The sequence below is a fragment of the Cynocephalus volans genome, chromosome 9, assembly GCF_027409185.1.
Source record: "Cynocephalus volans isolate mCynVol1 chromosome 9, mCynVol1.pri, whole genome shotgun sequence".
In the NCBI taxonomy this organism is placed as follows: domain Eukaryota; kingdom Metazoa; phylum Chordata; class Mammalia; order Dermoptera; family Cynocephalidae; genus Cynocephalus; species Cynocephalus volans.
The window spans coordinates 23,052,733-23,071,989 of NC_084468.1; the positions used below are offsets into that span (position 1 = coordinate 23,052,733).

At 37.5% G+C, this 19,257-nt stretch overlaps 1 protein-coding gene across 2 annotated transcripts in view; it reads left to right on the forward strand.

Annotated features, from left to right (window-relative positions):
• Window positions 1-739: 739 nt before the first annotated feature.
• Window positions 740-19,257, forward strand: part of TBC1D19 (TBC1 domain family member 19) — a 154,081-nt gene continuing 135,563 nt past the window's right edge. For both annotated transcript variants that reach the window (XM_063108149.1, XM_063108150.1), the window contains exon 1: window positions 740-931. In XM_063108149.1, the coding sequence (XP_062964219.1) occupies window positions 833-931 (99 nt within the window). In that variant the 5' untranslated portion in view covers window positions 740-832. The remainder of the gene's footprint in view (window positions 932-19,257) is intronic.

Genomic DNA, 19,257 nt, shown 5'->3' on the forward strand with positions numbered 1-19,257 from the left:
TGAATTAATAAATGATTGATTCAATGAATGAATAAATACATGGAAGAGAAGGAATCTAGATGGTAAATTCTTTGGAGACTGGAACAATGTTTTATTCATCCTCTAATTGCCAATGCTTAGTGGAAAACCTAACGATAATACTTCTTGGTTAATTTATAGCTGCTAGATGAGACGAAATTGTCTATTTATTCCCGGCATATGACTCCAAAGAATGGAAACGGAAGAAGATGAAACAAAACGGAGTTCTATGTGCAGTGCTCTGCACCTTCACGATTTTAACCCCGGCTAATCATCCCAACATCCTGTAAACTGGATATTATTTTACGGTGGCGGAAACTTGAGTTCTGAAATTTAAGCACCTCGCCCAAGTTCACACAGCTGGTGTCACGGCCCGACAATTCTTGAGTGTAATTTGCTGTGTCATTGCACCCTATTTCTGCACAGATTGAAAGGTGAAAGAGGAATGACCCTTTGTATGGTAAAATACAAAAATACACAACCTGTGGGTTTCCCTTGTGCATCAGAGGAGCTGTGGCTCTGGAGGAAAGAGCTTCTGTCCTCGCCTTTCAACGACAGACTAGGCAGAAACAATGGAACGTCCCCGCCCAGGTCCTTTTCTGCGGGCGGAACGCAGGTGCTGGGGCCTTCAAGCGCGGAGGGGACCAGAGAGGGACGGACACACGGCCCGGCAGTTGCCTGGTAACGCCCGCTGGAGGAGCCCCAGCGTAATAAGGTCCCAGAGAAGTGTCACTGGCCCTGAGTGGGACCCGGTAGCCTGTTCTCCCCGAACCGGCGGCCTGTCCCCGCGGCTTGGCGGGCTAGGGCAGGGGAAATGTTTCAGGAGGAGTCGGATTTGTCTCTCATTATTGCCCAGATAGTCCAGAAGCTCAAGGGCTCCAATTTGTACGCTCAGCTGGAACGGCAGGCCTGGGTAAGCGAGGCCGGCTGGGAAGGGATGGAGACGGGGGGCCGTGCTGAGGTCGTGTCTCCTTCTCCAGCGCCCGAGCCCAAGCCACAGTTCTCCTCTGGTCTCTCCAGCCCCGCTCTGGTGCAGGCTCCGCTTGCTCAGCCCCAGGCGGGGGGTAATAGATTCTTAAAAAAGGGTGGGGCGTGATGACGCCTTTCTTCCCGCCAGAGAAACGCCGAGGCCACTCACCTATTCCTGTAGTCATTTACAGGTTGTAATTTTTCAAGCTGCTGGACTCTGATGGTAGCTTGGACCACGCTTCTCCTCACTTTTCCCTCTTGTGGGTGGATTTGGGCCTCCAGGTGCTTATTTGCTTTCGTGTCAATGTATCGCTTTGTTGCACTTTACCCTCCCTGCAATCATTCCTGGTCTGTCAATAAATGAGTACTTTCTAACGTGCTAGGCACAGTGGATGCACAGATTGATCAGGAGATCTTTGCCTTTTTTGTGAATGTCATATAAATGGAACCATACAACATGTAAACTTTTGTGCCTGCTTTCTGTCATTTAGCGTAATTGCTTTTGAGAGTCATCCGTGTTGTTGGTATTTTGGTAGTTTCTTTTCCTTTTTATTGCTAAATAATACTTCGTTGTTTGGATGTACCACGGTTTGTTTATCCATTCATTGGTTGATGGGCATTTGGATTGTTTTCCAGTTTTAGAGATTGTGAATAAAGCTGATATATACATTCTGATATAGGTCTTTGCTTGGATATTTGTTTTATTGTTTATTTTTTGGATACATACCTAGGAGTGGAATTTCTGAGTTGTACGGTAAGTGTTTAATTCTATAAGAAACTGCCGAACTTTCTCAAGTGGCTGGAACATTTTGCATTCTCGCCACAATTGGTGAGAGTTCAGGTTGTTCCGCATCCTAGATGGTGCTTGATGTATGTCGTCAGTTTTCTATTTATTAGTTTTTATTAATTAATTACACTCCTCTAGAAGAAGCATAGTAGTATCTCATTGTAGCTTTAATTGCATTTCCTGAATGACTAATGATATTAAGCATTTGCTCATGTGCTCATCTTCTTCGGGTAAGAAGTCTGTTCAATTCCTTTGCCCATTGAAAAAACTTATGTTATCTTTGTATTGTTGAGTAGTAAGGATTTTTAACATATGATATGAGTCCTTTATCAATATGCATCTTGCACATATTTTCTCCCAGTCTGTAGCTTATCTATAATTTCATTTTCTTAACTGGGACTTTCAAAGAACAAAAAATTTTAATTTCGATGATGTAAATTTTGATTAATTTAAAAAATAATTTGTGTTTTTTTTGCCCTGCTTATAAATCTTTGCCCTAACCCAAAGTCTCAAAAAAGATTCTTCGATGTTTGTTTGTTCTAGAAGTTTTATAGTTTTAGCTTTAACATTTAGATCTGTGTTCTATTTTGAGTTAATTTTTGTATTTGCTGCAAGGAGGGGCTTTTGGGTTTTTTCTTGCATATGGATATCCAGTATTTCCGGTACCTATTTGTTGAAAAAATCTATTTTTTCTCCATAAATTTCCTTGGCACCTTTGTTGCAAATCAGTAACACACACACACACACACACACTCCTAGAAGAGTGTGTGTGTGTGTGTGTGTGTGTGTGTGTGTGTGTGTGTGTGTGTGTGTGTAGGTAAATTTGTAGTAAGCCTTGAATAAGCCTCTTTGTTTCTCTTTTTCAAAATTGTTTTGGCTATTCTAGGTCCTTTGCTTTGCCATTTAAATTTTAGAATCAACTTGTAAATTACTACACAACTTGCTGGGACTTGGATTTGGATTATGTTGAATCTATAGATCAATTTGGGGAGAACTGACATCTTAACAATATTTAGTTTTCTGGCCTGTGCTTCTGGCCTGTTACATAGTTTATCTCTTCATTTATTTGTATCATCTTTATTTTCTCTTGTCAGTGTTTTGTAGTTTCAGTATATAAGTCTTGCACACTTTTTGTTAATATTTTTCTCTAAGAATTTCATGTTCTTTGATGTTATTATAAGTGGTAATTTTTTTTCTCATTTAAATTTCCAATTCTTTATAGTTAGTATACAAAAACACAATTGATACTGGTATATTCAACATGTATCTTGACAGCTTGCTAAATGTACTTATTTGTGATAGTACCTTTCTTATAGATTACTTAGGATTTTCCAGGTATATATGTACCAGTCGTGAATAAAGACAGTGTTAAATTTTTCCTTTCCAATCTGTATGCCTTTTACTTCTTTATCTTGCCTTATTGTACTGGATGATGCCTCCAGTGTAGTGTTGTATAGATGCTTTTTTAAAGTCAGGTTAAAGAGAAGAAATTCTCTTCCTGGTTTTCTGAGAGTTTTGCCATGAATGGATGTACAATTTTGTTTAATACTTCCATTTGTGATTTTTTCCTTTTAGTATGTTGATATAGCGAATAACTGATTGGCGTTGAATGTTGCATGTTTTAGTCTGTTTGTGTTGCTTATAGCAGAATACACAGAACTGGGTGATTTATGAAGAAATTGAAATTTATTGCTTACAGTTTCTGAGGCTGAGAAGTCTAAAGTCCATCTGGTAGTGGCGACAGTGACCCAGGGGTCTCACATTGCAAGATGGTGGAAGCAGAGAGAGCAGAAAGAACAGAAAGACAGACTCTCCTCTTCTTTTAAAGCCCTTAGAACCACAGTCCTGACTACCATTTTTAATCCATTCACTACCCCATGGTCCTACAGTCCAATCAGCTCTTAAAGGCTCCACCTTTCAATTACCGTAATAGGATTTCCCATCCTCTTAACAGTCACAGTGGGGGCTAAGTTTCTAGTACATAAAACTTGGGAGACAATTCAAGCTTCAGTAGTTTTGGGTGGAAATAATTCAATCCACTACAGTTGTACCAGTTTGCATTTCTGAGATAAATTTCACTTGGTTATGATCCATTATCCTTCTTATGTATTTCTTGATTTAATTCACTAATATTTTGCTGAAGGTTTTGTGATTATATTTATGAAAGATATCAGTTTGTAGTTTTCTTGTAACAGTTTTGTCTGGTTTTGATATCAAGTTAATGCCAATCTTATTAAAAATGAGCTGGGAAGCATTTCCTCGTCTCCTATTTTCTGGAGGAATTTGTGTAGAATTAATATTATTTCCTCCTTAAATGTACAGTAGAATTCCCACTAAAGTCATTGGGACCTAGAGTTTTCTTTGTGGAAACATTTTAATAAAAAATTCGATTAAAAAATATATGCAGGGCTATTCAGGTTATCTTTTTTTTCTTATGTAAATATTGATATCTTTTATGTTTCAAGATATTGTTTCACCTAATCTACATTATCAAATTTATTGGCATAAAGTTATTTATATTATTCCCTTATTTTTCTTTCAGTGTCTGTAGGATTTGTAGTGATAGTCCCTTTTTTATTCCTAACACTGTAATTTGTGTTTTATCTTTTTTTCTTGATTAGTCTGGCCAGAGTTATCCATTTTACTGATCTTTTCAAAGAACTAACTTTTAGTTTTGTTTTTCTGTGTTCACTCTCTCTGATTTTTTCTCTTTATTATTTTTTTTCTGCTTTCTTTGGATTTAATTTGCATATTTCTAGTTCTTTAAGTGGAAATGTAGTTGATGGATTTGATACCTTTATTCTATTCTAATATAATGCTATAAATTCCCTCTGTATACTACTTTAGCTGGTTCCCATGAATTATGATGTAGTCTATTGTCATTTTCACTCAATACAGAATTTTTACAAAATTTTTCTGTGACTATATCTTTGACCCATGGATGATTTAGAAATGAATTGTTTAGTTTCCAAATTTTGGAGAATTTTACTAATATCTTTCTCTGAGTGATTTCTAGTTTAATTCCATTATGGTCAAGAACATAATGTATATGATTTTAGTTCTTTTAAATGTGCTGGAGTTTCTCTTATGACCCAGAATAAGTTCTCTCTTGTTGAATGTTTCATGTGTGCTTGAAAAGAATGTTCTTTCTGCTGTTGCTGTTCTAAAAATGTCAATTAGGTCAAGTAGATTGATAATTTTGTTCAAGTATTCTATATCCTTATTGAGTGTGGGGGCTTCAGTCAATATAGTCATGGGTAGCCAGGTTTTATTATTGTTGTCATTACTTTCAGTGTACCACAGGTTTCAAATACCTCTAGTGAGTGGTGGCCTGCTGTAACTTTGTGCTTAGAATAGGTCTTGGGGACTTCGGGTCAAGATGGAGGAATAGATGGTCCCCAGTGTCACTCTCTCCCACAAATCAACCAATTTACAACTATTAAAAAGCAAGGATAGTCAAGCTGGGGTTGCTAGAGCTCAGGGGAGAGGAGGAGAGACCTATGGAGTGCATGAAGGCAGGAGAAGCCAGAATGAGAGAAAGAAAGGACTGCTCCCACCATTTCAAATCCCAGCTGCTTCAGGGCTGGAGCTGGTGAGCCCATGGAGCAAGAGTTGGCAAAAGCTGCAGCTGTGCCCTTTGCATGAAGTTGCTTGGAGGTGGAAGGGGAGAAGAGGGCCTTGGTGGCCTGCAGGCCAGCAAGACCACTAACAGGGTCTCCATGGACCCACATAAGAGTGAGGAGCCACAACAATTGAAAAAAGGAGCCACTTAGAGGCCAGTGAGTCATCACAAAGGACCGGCGCAGAGCCCATCTCATGACAGGTGTTTGGAGCACAGGCAGTGGGGGAGGCAGGCCACGGGGGGAACATTGGGCACAGCAAGGACAACTGATCTGACCTCCAGTCAGCACAGGCCCACTCTGTGGAGACTGGTCAGGAATATAGAACTGCAGGGGGTGCAGTTTGCTGAAAAGACTCAGGTCCAGACCAGAGTTTCTACACAACCCAGGTGCACTGGATCTCACGAGACCAGGAAGTACCTATAAAGTCAACCATTAAAACTTGAGCTGCACAAAAAGTCTTCCCAGGGAATCAGCAGCAAAGCAGCAATTTAGCTCAAACACAGGGCTCAAGTGCCGGTCCCCACAGGAAGTTCCCCCATTTTAGAAGTAAGCAAAGGACAACAAACTAGTTCCAATGCAGAGTTTAAGTAGTGGGAACAGTGAATAATCCAACACAGAACTGAAAGGAAAAACAAAATACCCACAGACCAGAGACAAAGTTTGATATTTACTAGTAAAGGTGTCACTTCCCCAAATAACACCTATAAAACCTAGAAGGACCAGAAGCCCCCTGGTCCCCCAAGCCAGGGAGTGGGGAGGGCCGGGGGCCTCAGCCATGCCCCCCACAACATCCACAACCAGTCCAGCAATGACCACCCAGCTGCCACAGGAAACACCCCAGGCTCCAGAGCTGGGGCAGTGGGGGGCTGAGGGCTTCAGCCACACCCCCTGACATCTGGATTCAGCCCAGCAATGACCAAGCCGCCACTGGAAGTCCCCTGGTCTCCCCTGCAGTAATGAGGGGGGTGCCACGGGCCTCAATCACAACCCATTCCTCCTTCTCCCACCCTCTTTCCTTCTCCCTTCCCCTCTCCCCCTCTCCCCAACTGCTCTGCAACAACATATTAGAATGTAAAAACAGATGGAGCCAGGGACTGACCCCTCCTCCCACAACCAGGCAAGGAACATGCCAAAACACCACTTCCATGTGGGTGGCCCACCACAGCCACCACAATAGCCATGGCTTCCACAAAAGCAGCTAGATGCCACAACCACCAGGGCAGATGGCCTATTAGCCACTTAAGTGCATTGATACAGGGAGAGTCACCAGCGGAGACCAAGGAAAAGAAGAGGATGTCTCTCTCCACAACGCCCATTCCAGAGTGATAGAAGAAGCATCTGCTCTATGATAATAGTGGGGGACCCGAACACACCTCTTTCAGCACCAGACAGGTCATCCAGGCAACAGATCACCAAAGTAACCTGTTACTTTTCCAGAAGGAGAGAAAAAATCTAGGGTTATCAGAGGTGGGAGGGGGGAGGGGGAGGGGATCAAGAGAGATTGGATAAGGGGCATAAAGAATTAGTATGATTTGTAATGATATATATGCTAATAATATTGATTTGATCAACATACATCAATGTTGAACCCCCAAAATATGTATAATCAATTATGATTCAGTTAAAAACAAACAAACAAACAAAACCTGACACTGGAATGAAAAAATAAGTAAATTAAATAATAAGTAAATTAAAAGAATAGGTCTTGGGCTACTTGAGAATCAGTGTTTCTACTACATTCTCAGCTTTCATTAGTCTCTGTTAGTGCATCAGAGGGAGATCTCTCTCCATGCTCTTCTCCTCCCTCAATAGCAGTCTGCTGCTTGTCAGTCAGTCCTAGGCTCCTGGTAGGCACAGGGGTTCTCTATTTTCCTGTCTCAGTCCATGTGCCTTGGGGATGGGTCTTTCTCACTTTGGCATGTTTTTTCCCCTTCTCCCTTTGGCAGCCAAACTCTGCCTTGCATCTGTGATGGGCAGATGAGACATATTGGGCAAAAGAGACATACCTGCTTTTCTTCTAGTGCTAGTTTACTTCTTCTTTGTATTGGTGTGGGATCCTAGGCCCAGCAGAGTTTTCTTTCTTTCCTGTAAGGCAGAGGGATTTTGCATCTATCCTGCCCCCTGGAAGCAATGAATTACTGCTTTGTCTAAAATAGGGAGGGTTTCTGAGCCCTCCTCCAGTGGTTTAATGCCTTTGCCTCATGTGAGAGGAGAGTTTGGCCAAGGTAGCATGGTTTTATGCTTGTCCTGCACTGGCAGCCTATCTCTTCTTACACACCTGTGTCACAAAAGGGTGCTCTCTGCAATTTCCTGCTCTGTCCTCAATATTTTGTGTGGGCACCTGGAGGAGACCCATGGAAAGAGCATTCAAGTGAGTATAGATTCCCCTTTTGTTTTGGGCTTCGAGCTATTCCAAACTGATATGCTAGTCCACAGCTAGTCTATAATGGTTAACATTTTAGTTGATTTCTTCTTACTCTCTTGTATGGTAGCCTCCTTTTCCTCTTGTGCTCTGCCAAAGATAAAATAGTTTGGAGTCCCATCTGTCCTTTCAGGAGCTTGTGACTCTTTGGAATTTAGTTCACTCAGTTGTCTTACAGCTTCAGTTATCTGATGGGTTCAAAAGTTATGATTTTGTAGATTATACTGTTGTTGTTTTTTTCCTCAATGTTGGGCTGGGAGTGACATTATCTTGTAGTGGCTTTCTACAGTGGAGTTAGCAGAACTCCCATAATATGTGTTTAGAGATTGCAGCTATGTCATGAGTAAGATTGTATGTAATGTTCTTTTCTTGGTAATGTCTGTCAAGTTTTACATCAAGGTTTTGCTGGCCTCATAAAATGAATAGGGAAGAATTGCCTCCTTTATGTTCTATTTGCTGCAAGAGTGTTATGAGATTTGTTATATTTTAAAGTTTGAAAGAATTCTCCAGTGAAGCCTATGTCGGGGATTTTCTGTTTGGGAAGATTTTAAAAAAATAGATTTTATTTTTTAGAAAAGTCTTGGGTTTACTGAAAAATTGAGCATAAATTACAGAGTTCCCATATATCCCTTTCCCCTTGCTTGCACATAGTTTTCTTCTATTATTCACAACTTGCATTAGTGTGGAACATTTGTTACAGTTGAACTAATATTAGTTGAGCCAATATTGGCACTTTATTATTAACTAAAGTTCATAGTTTATATGAGGGTTCATTCATTCTTTGTTTGTACAGTTTTATGGATTTTGACAAATATATGTCATGATTCACTATTCCAGTATCATACATAATAATGTTTCACTGCCCTAAAAATCCCCTGTTCCCAACCTATTCATCTCTCCCTTCCTCTGAGACCCTGGCAACCACTGATCTTTTTACTGTCTCTATAGTTTTGCCTTTAAGAATGCCATTTGGTTGAAATTATACAGTATGTAGTATTTTCACTGGCTTCTTTCACTTAGCAATATGTATTTAATGTTCCTCTCTGTCTTTTCATGGCTTGATAATTTTTTTTCACAGAATAATATTTAATTGTATTGATGGTCCATAGTTTGTTTATATGTTCACCTATTGAAAGATATCTATCTCAATTGGTTGCTTCTAACTTTTGGCAGTTGTGAATAAAGCTGCTGTAATGTTCATGTGTAGGTTTTTGTGTGGACATAAGTATTTAACTCCTTTGGGTAAATACCAAGGAGCACGATGGCTGGATTATATGGTGAGACTATGGTTAACATTTGTAAGAAACTGACAGCCTGTTTTCCAGTGTGGTTTTACCATTTTGCATTCCCACCAGCAGAGAGTGAGAGTTCCTGTTAGCGTTTGGTGCTAACATCCTTGTCAGCATTTGGTGTTATCAGTGTTTTGGATTTTAGCCATTCTAATGTGTGTCATGATATCTCACTGTTTTAATTTGTGATTCCCTAATGACATATGATATTGAGTATCTTTTCATGTTTATTTGCCAACAGTATGTCTTCTTTGGTGAGATGTCTGTTTAGATCTTTTGCCCATTTTTTAATTAGGTTGTTTTTTTTTCTTGTTGTTGAATTTTAAATATTTGTTGTATGTTTTAGGTACAAGTCCTTTATCAGATATGTGTTTTGTAAATATTTTCTCCTATTCTATTGCTAGTCTTTTCATTCTCTTCAGTATCTTTCTCAGAGCAGAAGTTTTAAATTTTAATGGTGTCCATCTTACCAACTTTTTATTTATGGATTGTGCACTTAGTGTTGTGTCTAAAAAGTAATCGCCAAACCCAAGGTGACCTAGATTTTCTCCTATGTTATCTTCTGTATTGTTTTATGACCCATATGTAGTCAATTTTGCTAAATGTTCTATGTGACTTTATGAAGAATGTGTATACTGTCACTGTTGGGTCAGATTATCTATGTCACTGAGGTCAAGTTGGCAATTATGCTTTTCAGCTCTTCTGTAATCTTATTGAATTATTTTTTTGTTTGTTCCATCAGCTATTGACAGAAATATGTTAAAATCTCTCATTATGATTTCATACTGGTCTATTTTTCCTTTTAATTCTTTCAGATTTTTGCTTATATATTTTAAGGGTATTTTTATTGGTTGCATACAGATTTATACTGTGATGTCTTCCTGTTGGATTAACAACCCTTTATTATTATGAAATATCCCTCTATCTGTAGTAAGGTTTTTTTCCTTAAAGTCTGTTTTGTGTGGTGTTAGTATAGCTACACCAGCTGTCTTTTGGTTAGTAGTTGCATAGTATGGGTTTTTCCATTCTTTTATATTCACCCTCTCTGTGACCATATTTGAGGTATGTCTCTTGAAAGCGCCATATAGTTATAGTTGTTTTTTAAAATCCAGATTGAGAATTATAGTCTTTTAATTGTATTATTTAGTTTATATTTACACTTAATGAATTCACTGATATATTTGGTTTCATCTCTCATCTTAACATTTTTAAAAAAATTTGATCCCTCTTCTTCATATTCTTCATTTTCCCCCTTTTCCCTTTGGCAGCCAAACTCTGCCTTGCATCTGTGATGGGCAGATGAGACATATTGGGCAAAAGAGACATACCTGCTTTTCTTCTAGTTCTAATTCCTAACTTTTGGCAGTTGTGAATAAAGCTGCTGTAATGTTCATGTGTAGGTTTTTGTGTGGACATAAGTATTTAACTCCTTTGGGTAAATACCAAGGAGCACGATGGCTGGATTATATGGTGAGACTATGGTTAACATTTGTAAGAAACTGACAGCCTGTTTTCCAGTGTGGTCCTACCATTTTGCATTCCCACCACCAGTTTTGTCTATTTCTTGCATTCTTTGGGATTATTCAAATATTTTTAAATTGTATTTTCCTTTCCATTAACTTGTTTTATTATTTTTAGGTAGCTGATCCAGAGGTTACAGCATTTATTCTTGATTAATTATAGTCTTTTATAAATTATTACTTTCACTGTTTCCCTGTGATGTAATGCTAAAAATTAAAATAAGTTACTCATTTACGTCTTTTTCCTTTTGTGTTATTTTATCATGCATTTAAAATCTATGCATATTTTAAATCTCATGAGACATTGCTATTATTGTTTTGTAGTGTTACTATTCAGTCGATATTTATTCATTCTTAACCACATTTTTATCCTTTTTGTTCTTCATTATTCCCCTCTGCATTTCCATATTTACCTTGGGATTATTTTTGTTTTACCATGAGGACTCTTTTTAATATTTCTTTTAATTCAGGTTTCCTGGTGACAGATTCCTCAGTTTTTATTTGCCTGATGATGTCTTTATTTTATTTCATTTATTTATTTATTTATTTATTTATTTATTTATTTATTTATTTATTTATTTATTTAAAAGATGACCGGTAAGGGGATCTTGACCCTTGACTTGGTGTTGTCGGCACCACGCTCTCTGAAGTGAGCTAACCGGCCATCCCTATATGGGATCCAAACCCGTGGCCTTGGTATTATCAGCACCACACTCTCCCAAGTGAGCCAAGGGCCGGCCCTATTTCATCTTTATTTTTGAACAATTTTTTTTCTTCAGATAGATTTCTAGGTTGGCAGTAATTTTCTTTCAGCATGTGAGGTGTTATTTCATTGTCTTCTGTACTCTCTGTTTTCTATTGAGAAGTCAGCCATCAGTCTTTTTGTTGTCCACTGAACATATATCTCCCACCCCCACCTGGCTGCTTTTAACATTTCCTTTCTGCCTTTGATTTTTAGCAGACTGGTTAAGATGTGCCTTGGTATGGTGGTGGCGCTATTTGTATTATTATTATTACTATTATTATTTAATTCTGCTTTGGATTTGGGGGGCTTCTTAAATCTGGAGTTGATATCTTTCACCAGTTTTGGAAAATTTGGGGCCTTTGTCTGTCCAAATATGAGCATACTTCAAAAAGTTCTTTGAAAATTTTGTATTATCTTTTTAATTCAGATTTCCACTCAACTTTTTGAAGTACCCTCATATTTATTCTGTTGCATTTTTCTCTCTTCTGTCTTTCTGAAACTCCTATTTGCATGTTAGACCTTTTTACTGAGTCCCATGTATCTCTACTTAATACTCATTTTTCTAAATTTTCCATTATTTTTTCTCTGTGCTTCAGTTTGGATATTTTCTTTTGACCTTCCAAATCACTAATCCTGTTTTATGCTCTTTACATATCTGGTAAATTCATCTAATGAATTATTATTCACATGATGTATTTTTCAGTCCTAAAATTTCCAGATGGTTCTTTTTTATTGATTCCAATTTGCAGGTAAAATTCTTCATTTTTCATCTATTTAAAAAATTTTTTTCTCTACTTGTATTTTCTTATTTTTTAAATTTAATTTTATTTTGTCAATATACAATGTGGTTGATTATTGTGGCCAATTACCGAACCTCCTTCCCTCCACCTTCTCCATCCTCCCTCCCAACAATGTCCTTTCTGTTTGCTTGTCCTATCAATTTCAAGGAATTGTAATTGTTATGTCTTCTTCCCTCCCCCCACCCCTGGTTTTTTGTGTATTTATTTATTTATTTTTAGCTCCCACAAATAAGTGAGAACATGTGATATTTCCCTTTCTGTGCCTGACTTGTTTCACTTAATATAATTCTCTCTAGGTCCATCCATGTCATTACAAATGGCAGTATTTCATTCTTTTTTATAGCAGAGTAGTATTCCATTGTGTAGATGTACCACATTTTCCATATCCACTTATCTGATGATGGACATTTGGGCTGGCTCCAACTCTTAGCTATTGCAAAGAGTGCTGTGATGAACATTGGGAAACAGGTATACCTTCGACTTGATGATTTCCATTCCTCTGGGTATATTCCCAGCAGTGGGATAGCTGGGTCATATAGTAGATTTATCTGCAATTGTTTGAGGAACCTCCATATCATTTTCCATAGAGGCTGCACCATTTTGCAGTCCCACCAACAATGTATAAGAGTTCCTTTTTCTCCGCAACCTCACCAGCATTTATCATTCACAGTCTTTTGGATATTAGCCATCTTAACTGGGGTGAGATGGTATCTCAGTGTGGTTTTGATTTGCATTTCCCGAATGCTGAGTGATGTTGAGCATTTTTTCATATGTCTGTTGGCCATTTGTATATCTTCCTTAGAGAAATGCCTATTTAGCTCTTTTGCCCATTTTTTAATTGGGTTGTTTGTTTTTTTCTTGTAAAGTTGTTTGAGTTCCTTGTACATTCTGGATATTAATCCTTTGTCAGATGTATATTTTGCAAACATTTTCTCCCACTCTGTTGGTTGTCTTTTAACTCTGTTAATTGTTTCTTTTGCTGTGCAGAAGCTTTTTCATTTGATATAATCCCATTTGTTTATTTTTCCTTTGGTTGCCCATCCTTTTGGGGTCATACTCACGAAGTCTGTGTCCAGTCCTACTTCCTGAAGTGTTTCTCCTATGTTTTCTTTAAGAAGTTTTATTGTTTCGGGGTGTATATTTAATTCTTTAATCCATTTTGAGTTGACTTTAGTATATGGTGAAAGGTATGGGTCTAGTTTCATTCTACTGCATATGAATATCCAGTTATCCCAGCACCATTTGCTGAAGAGGCAGTCTCTTCCCCAGTGTATAGGTTTCGTGCCTTTGTCAAAGATCAGATGGCTGTAGGTGTGTGGTGTGTGGGTTGATTTGTGGATTCTCTATTCTATTCCATTGATCAGTGTGTCTGTTTTTATGCCAGTACCATGCTGTTTTGGTTATTATAGCTTTGTAGTATAGTTTAAGGTCAGGTAATGTTATTCCTCCAGCTTTAATTTTTTTTGCTCAGCATTGCTTTGGCTATGCGTGGTCTTTTGTTATTCCATATAAATGTATGGATAGTTCTTTCCATTTCTGATAAAAATGTCATCAAAAAGTTGGTTTTTTTGAAAAGATAAATAAAATTGACAAACCATTAGCATGGCTAACTAAAAAAAGAAGAGACAAGATCCAAATAACACAAATTAGAAATGAAAAAGGTGATATTACAACTGATACATCTGAAATACAAGGAATCATTCGAGACTATTATAAACAACTATATGCCAACAAATTTGAAAATCTGGAGGAAATGGATAAATTTCTGGACACACATAAGCTCCCGAAACTGAGCCAAGAAGACGCAGTAAATCTGAAGAGACCAATAACAATAAAGGAAATTGAAGCTGTTATCTGAAGGCTCCCAACAAGGAAAAGCCCAGGACCAGATGAATTCACAGCAGAATTTTAGCAAACATTCAAAGAGGAATTGACACCAGTTCTTTACAAACTATTCCAAAAGATTGAAACAGAGGCAGTTCTCCCAAACTCATTCTGTGAAGCAAACATCATCCTAATACAAAAATCAGGTAAAGATACAACTAAAAAAGAAAACTACAGGCTGATATCCTTGATGAATATAGATGCAAAAATCCTCAATAAAATATTTGCTAACAGAATACAGCAACACATACATAAAATTATTCACCACAATCAAGTGGGATTCATCCCAGGGATGCAAGGTTGGTTCAACATATGCAAATCAATAAATGTGATACACCATATTAATAAAATCACACACAAGGACCATATGGTCATCTCTATAGATGCTGAAAAAGCATTTGATAAAATTCAACGTTCATTCATGACAAAGACCCTCTATAAGTTAGGTATAGATGGAAATTATCTCAACATAATTAAAGCCATATATGATAAACCCACTGCCAATATCATCCTGAATGGGGAAAAGCTGAAAGCTTTTCCTTTAAGAACAGGAACTAGACAAGGATACCCACTCTCACCACTCCTATTCAACATAGTGTTGGAAGTACTAGCCAGAGCAATCAGAGAAGAGAAGGAAATAAAGGGCATCCAGATTGGAAAAGATGAAGTCAAACTGTCCCTGTTTGCAGATGACATGATCCTATATATCGAACAGTCTAAAGCCTCTACAAAAAACCTCTTGGAGTTGATAAATGATTTCAGCAAAGTAGCAGGATACATCAACACACAAAAATCAATAGCATTTCTATTCTCCAATAGTGAACATGCAGAAAGAGAAGTCAAGAAAGCTTGCCCATTTACAATAGCCACCAAAAAAATAAAATACTTAGGAATTGAGTTAACCAAGGATGTGAAAAATCTCTATAATGAGAACTACAAACCACTGCTGAGAGAAATTAGAGAGGATACAGGAAGATGGAAAGATATCGCATGCTCTTGGGTTGGAAGAATCAACATTGTGAAAATGTCCATACTACCGAAAGTGATATACAAATTTTTTCTCTAGTTTTCAAAATATATAACTCATAATTATTTTAAAGTCCTTGTCAGTTAACACCAATATCTGGATCACCTGTGGATCTCTTTCTATGGTGTTTTTTTCCCTTAGCTTTTGTTTGTGTAATTTTTGTCTGTTCCTGTAAATTTTTATTGAATGCCAGGCAGTGTGTACAAAAAGTAGTAGAGCATCTAGATGATACGTTCCTTTAGAGGATTACCCTCTCCTCCATTGAGAAGGTAGTCTTGTAACTAGTTACCTTAATCCAATTAGGGAATGTGCTGAGTTGAGTCTGGGTTTTAGTCTTTCAGGGTCAATCTTCCCCTGGTTCTTTCCTGACTCTCCGGGGTTTTCAACTAAGAATTTGATGTATTCTGTAGGTCCTTTCCTCCTTGGGTCCCAAACTCTAATCTTCTTGTTAGACTGCCAAAAAACTTTTCACTGGTTTCCTGCTTCCGTTTTTAGCCTTCCACCTCACAGTGTCTCAGTATTAAAAAATTTTCTTGAGGATAAAACTGGCCATGTGATTCAAACGTCTGTGCTGAAGTTTTGCTTATTTCTCTTTCTGCCCTTAGTATCCCTCCACCAGGCTTTGTTCAGAATTTGTCCTATTTTCAGCCTCTTGTCCATGCCCCAAATAGGCTAATAATTCCAGAGAAAACATGGCTACGTAGCCAGTTCACCATTCAAGATTCTCTCCTTTCTGTTACTGTAATTCTTGTTTTTTCAGCAGCTCTCTTCTTCTTTCAAATAGATGATTTTTGTATTGGTGGGGTGAGAAATGGGGTGCTCTACCAGTTGTTCTAGGCGGGGGTGCTGATCAGCCACTCCATCCAACTCGGAAATATACCTCCCATTTTGTAAGGATTGAACAAGATAATATGCCTGGCACATAGTATGTGCTTTGTAAAAAGAAGCTTGGTGTTCTTTGAAAGTCCAAATGAAGTACCAATTCTTTGCTTAAAACTCCCTCAGTACTTTGATTTTAGAAAAATGTCCAAAATCCTTGACCAGGCCTACAAAGCTTGGATGATCTGGCTTCTACCCACTCTCTTTCATGTGGCACTCTGCCCTTCACTCTCTACTCTTCTGCCATAGCTGCACAGGCTATTTCTTCTGCCTGAAACATTGGCTCCTCTTTACCTAACTCAATTCTACCCCTCTCCCCCCATTAAAATCAGAGTCTCCATGACCTCCCAGCTTAGATTGGGTACCTGTTTTTGGTGATGGATAGTACCTGGAACTTTCTTTTTTCTAATATTCATCACACCTGTATTTCAATGTCTGCCTTCCCCTCTAAAGTATGCACCTCCTGAAGACAGGAATAGGCTATGTCTCTCTTGTTCTGCTGCATTTCACACCTAGCATGACTGGCACAGATAGGTGCTCAACGTGTATTTATTACATGGAGTAAATCCCCACTAATGTTCACGCTAACAATGTATTTTGAGTACCTAATGTGTGCCAGATAGTTCACTAAGTGATAGAAGCTTACTAAAAGCATTGTTGCCCTTAAGGAATTCAAAGTCTGGTGTCTGATTCTGCTTTTCTTTGAAAATGTTTTTCCTTTAAGTGTTTCCTTTTATTCAAATTTGGGATCTAAAATTAATAGCTGTTTCCCAATTTATCAGAAAACTTATGGTTCTAGAAAATAAACAGTGATGGTACAACATTTTGTTTTCAAAGTTTTATATTTCACGGTTGCAAATCAGAGATTCAAAACCTGTGTATAATATAACTTCATTTTGTAATTATTGCCTCGAAGAAATATTTTTGTTCCTCTCTATTTTGAACCTACCAATGTTAATTAAATGTGGTTATCAATATAATTATTCAACAAGTATTTATTGAGATTTTACTGTGTGTCAAACACAATTCTAGGCCCAGGGGATACAACAGGGAATAAAATAAAGTTGTGCCTTCATGGAGTACAATAGTATTACGGATAAATACATTCAAGTTCATAATCCTTTTATCCAAAACTGGGGGCCAGATATGTTTAGGAATTCATATTTTTTTCAAATTTTAAAAAGGTAATTCATGGGTTTTCTGTATGTTATTTAATATCCCTATCAGGGTCTGGCAGTACCTTATAATTATATACTTTAATATTTCTGTAGCGAAATGTGTGAATTTTTACACTTAATGTGATAAATAAGGACTATAGGTAGTCTTATGTCAGTTCAGATCAGATCAGATTTTGCCATCAATTAAGTTCAAGTCAGGACAGATTTTGCCACCAATTCAGTTGCGAAAAAACTTGGTTTTCAAATCTTTTCAGGTTTCAGGATTTCTACTGTAAAGGATTATAACATCCTGTACATATAACATCAGGACATTAGTTACCTTGAAATAGCAGGAAGTTGGGCAAGGGAACAGAAAGCAAGATGAAGCAGAATAAGGAGATGACATGAGAAACTAAAAAACATATTTCACTGGTTCTTAAGATAAATAAAATACAAGATCTGTAATACAGATTCATACTTTAAAATAATATAATTATAGATCTTTTAAAAAGTGTAATCTTGGACTTGAAAAAAATATTCGATACCAACTTTGCTTTAGTTTATATCCATTAGCACAGGCATTTAATAGAAATCACATAACTCTTAAAAGGCAACTTTACAATCAGTTTTGATAATGCACTTTTAATAACTGGTTGTTTATTTGTTATCTGCCTTTTACAATTTAACCAGAAAGGCATTTCCCTGCCATCAGCTTTTTCTGTACTGCCTCCATTTTGTCTGTTTGGATACAACACTCAGAAAGTTCCAGAGCAGTGTTGGCCCTACTTAATTAGAAAAATAAAATCACATAGAATATTTCAAAGCCACATATAAGTGATTTTTAGATTTTTCTCCAACACTACTAGTTCTTCTGTGTTAGCACAGATAATTAAACATTGACTGTATTTTAGTGTATCCCTTTTATATATAGAAGTTTAATTATTTAAGAATGTGATGGAATTTTCTGTTCTTTATATACGGTTTATGTTTTTTGTTTTCTTTTTTTTATGCCCCTGATTTATTTCCTTTTTTTAAAAAAATGATTTATTTATTTATTATTATTATTATTTCACATTCTAAGATGTGGTGGAGCAGTTGGGGGGGAGGAGGAGAGAGGGTGGAAAGAGGAGGCAGGAGGAAGGGCTGTTGTGGTTGAGGCCTGTGGCACCCCCATCATTCCAGCAGGGGAGCCCAGGGGGCTTCCAGTGGTGGTTTGGTCATGGCTGGGCTTGGGGTGGGGTGACTGAGGCCTTTCACACAGCCCCCGCCCCTGGGATGTTTTTTGTTTTCTGAGTTTTCCTGAATTACTTTGTTATGAAGTCAACCTGCATCTTGAAATTGAATTTGCTCACTCATCTTCTAGACACCAGGTGATAGCCTAATTCCAAATTTGATGGTTAGCACCAGATCAGCACTGTTATTTTGTGTTATTATGCAGTATTTGTCTTTAAAATGGATGTTGTGTAAAACTCCAAATGTTATTTCCATTCCATTAAGTGTTTAATAAGTCTCATTGCTCAGATTGTCATTATGAATAATAGAATTGGGAAAGGAAAGAATCTGAAAGAAGACAGGCTCTAGAGAGAGAAGGAATAATACAACTAATAGGTTGTTATACGTTTAGAACCCCAGAGCATCTCAATACTAGTGTTCCTTATTAAAAATGTTATAAAATTATATCTACACCTATATTAAGCATATGTTGGTATTGAAAGGCCTGTGCCATGATTATAATTTAATGTCTTCTTTCTTTGATATCTTTTTAGGGTAGGATTTGGTATATACAAGGGAAACTCCAGATTGGATTACCACAGTTCATATATAAATTAATAATTTAGGGACTCTGACAGCATTTAGTGTGAACTAGGGAGTGGTATCATCCTCACCCATATCTACTTTGGCTACGGTCTGTCGTGTCCTTTAATCCTGGAAAATAAGAGAGTGGAGAAATGAATGATGGTGTATAGATGTTCACAAAAAAGAAGTTCTTGTCTCTGTAGAATATATACTTGAGAGATAAGATAAGTATTAAAATGTAGGTTTGCTTTGTGTAAGTGCAACTCTTCATGTTTTGTCTCAGTACTGGGTTGCTTAGAGAAGGTCATGTAGGGTTCTTGAATTAGGCCAGACTAAGTTG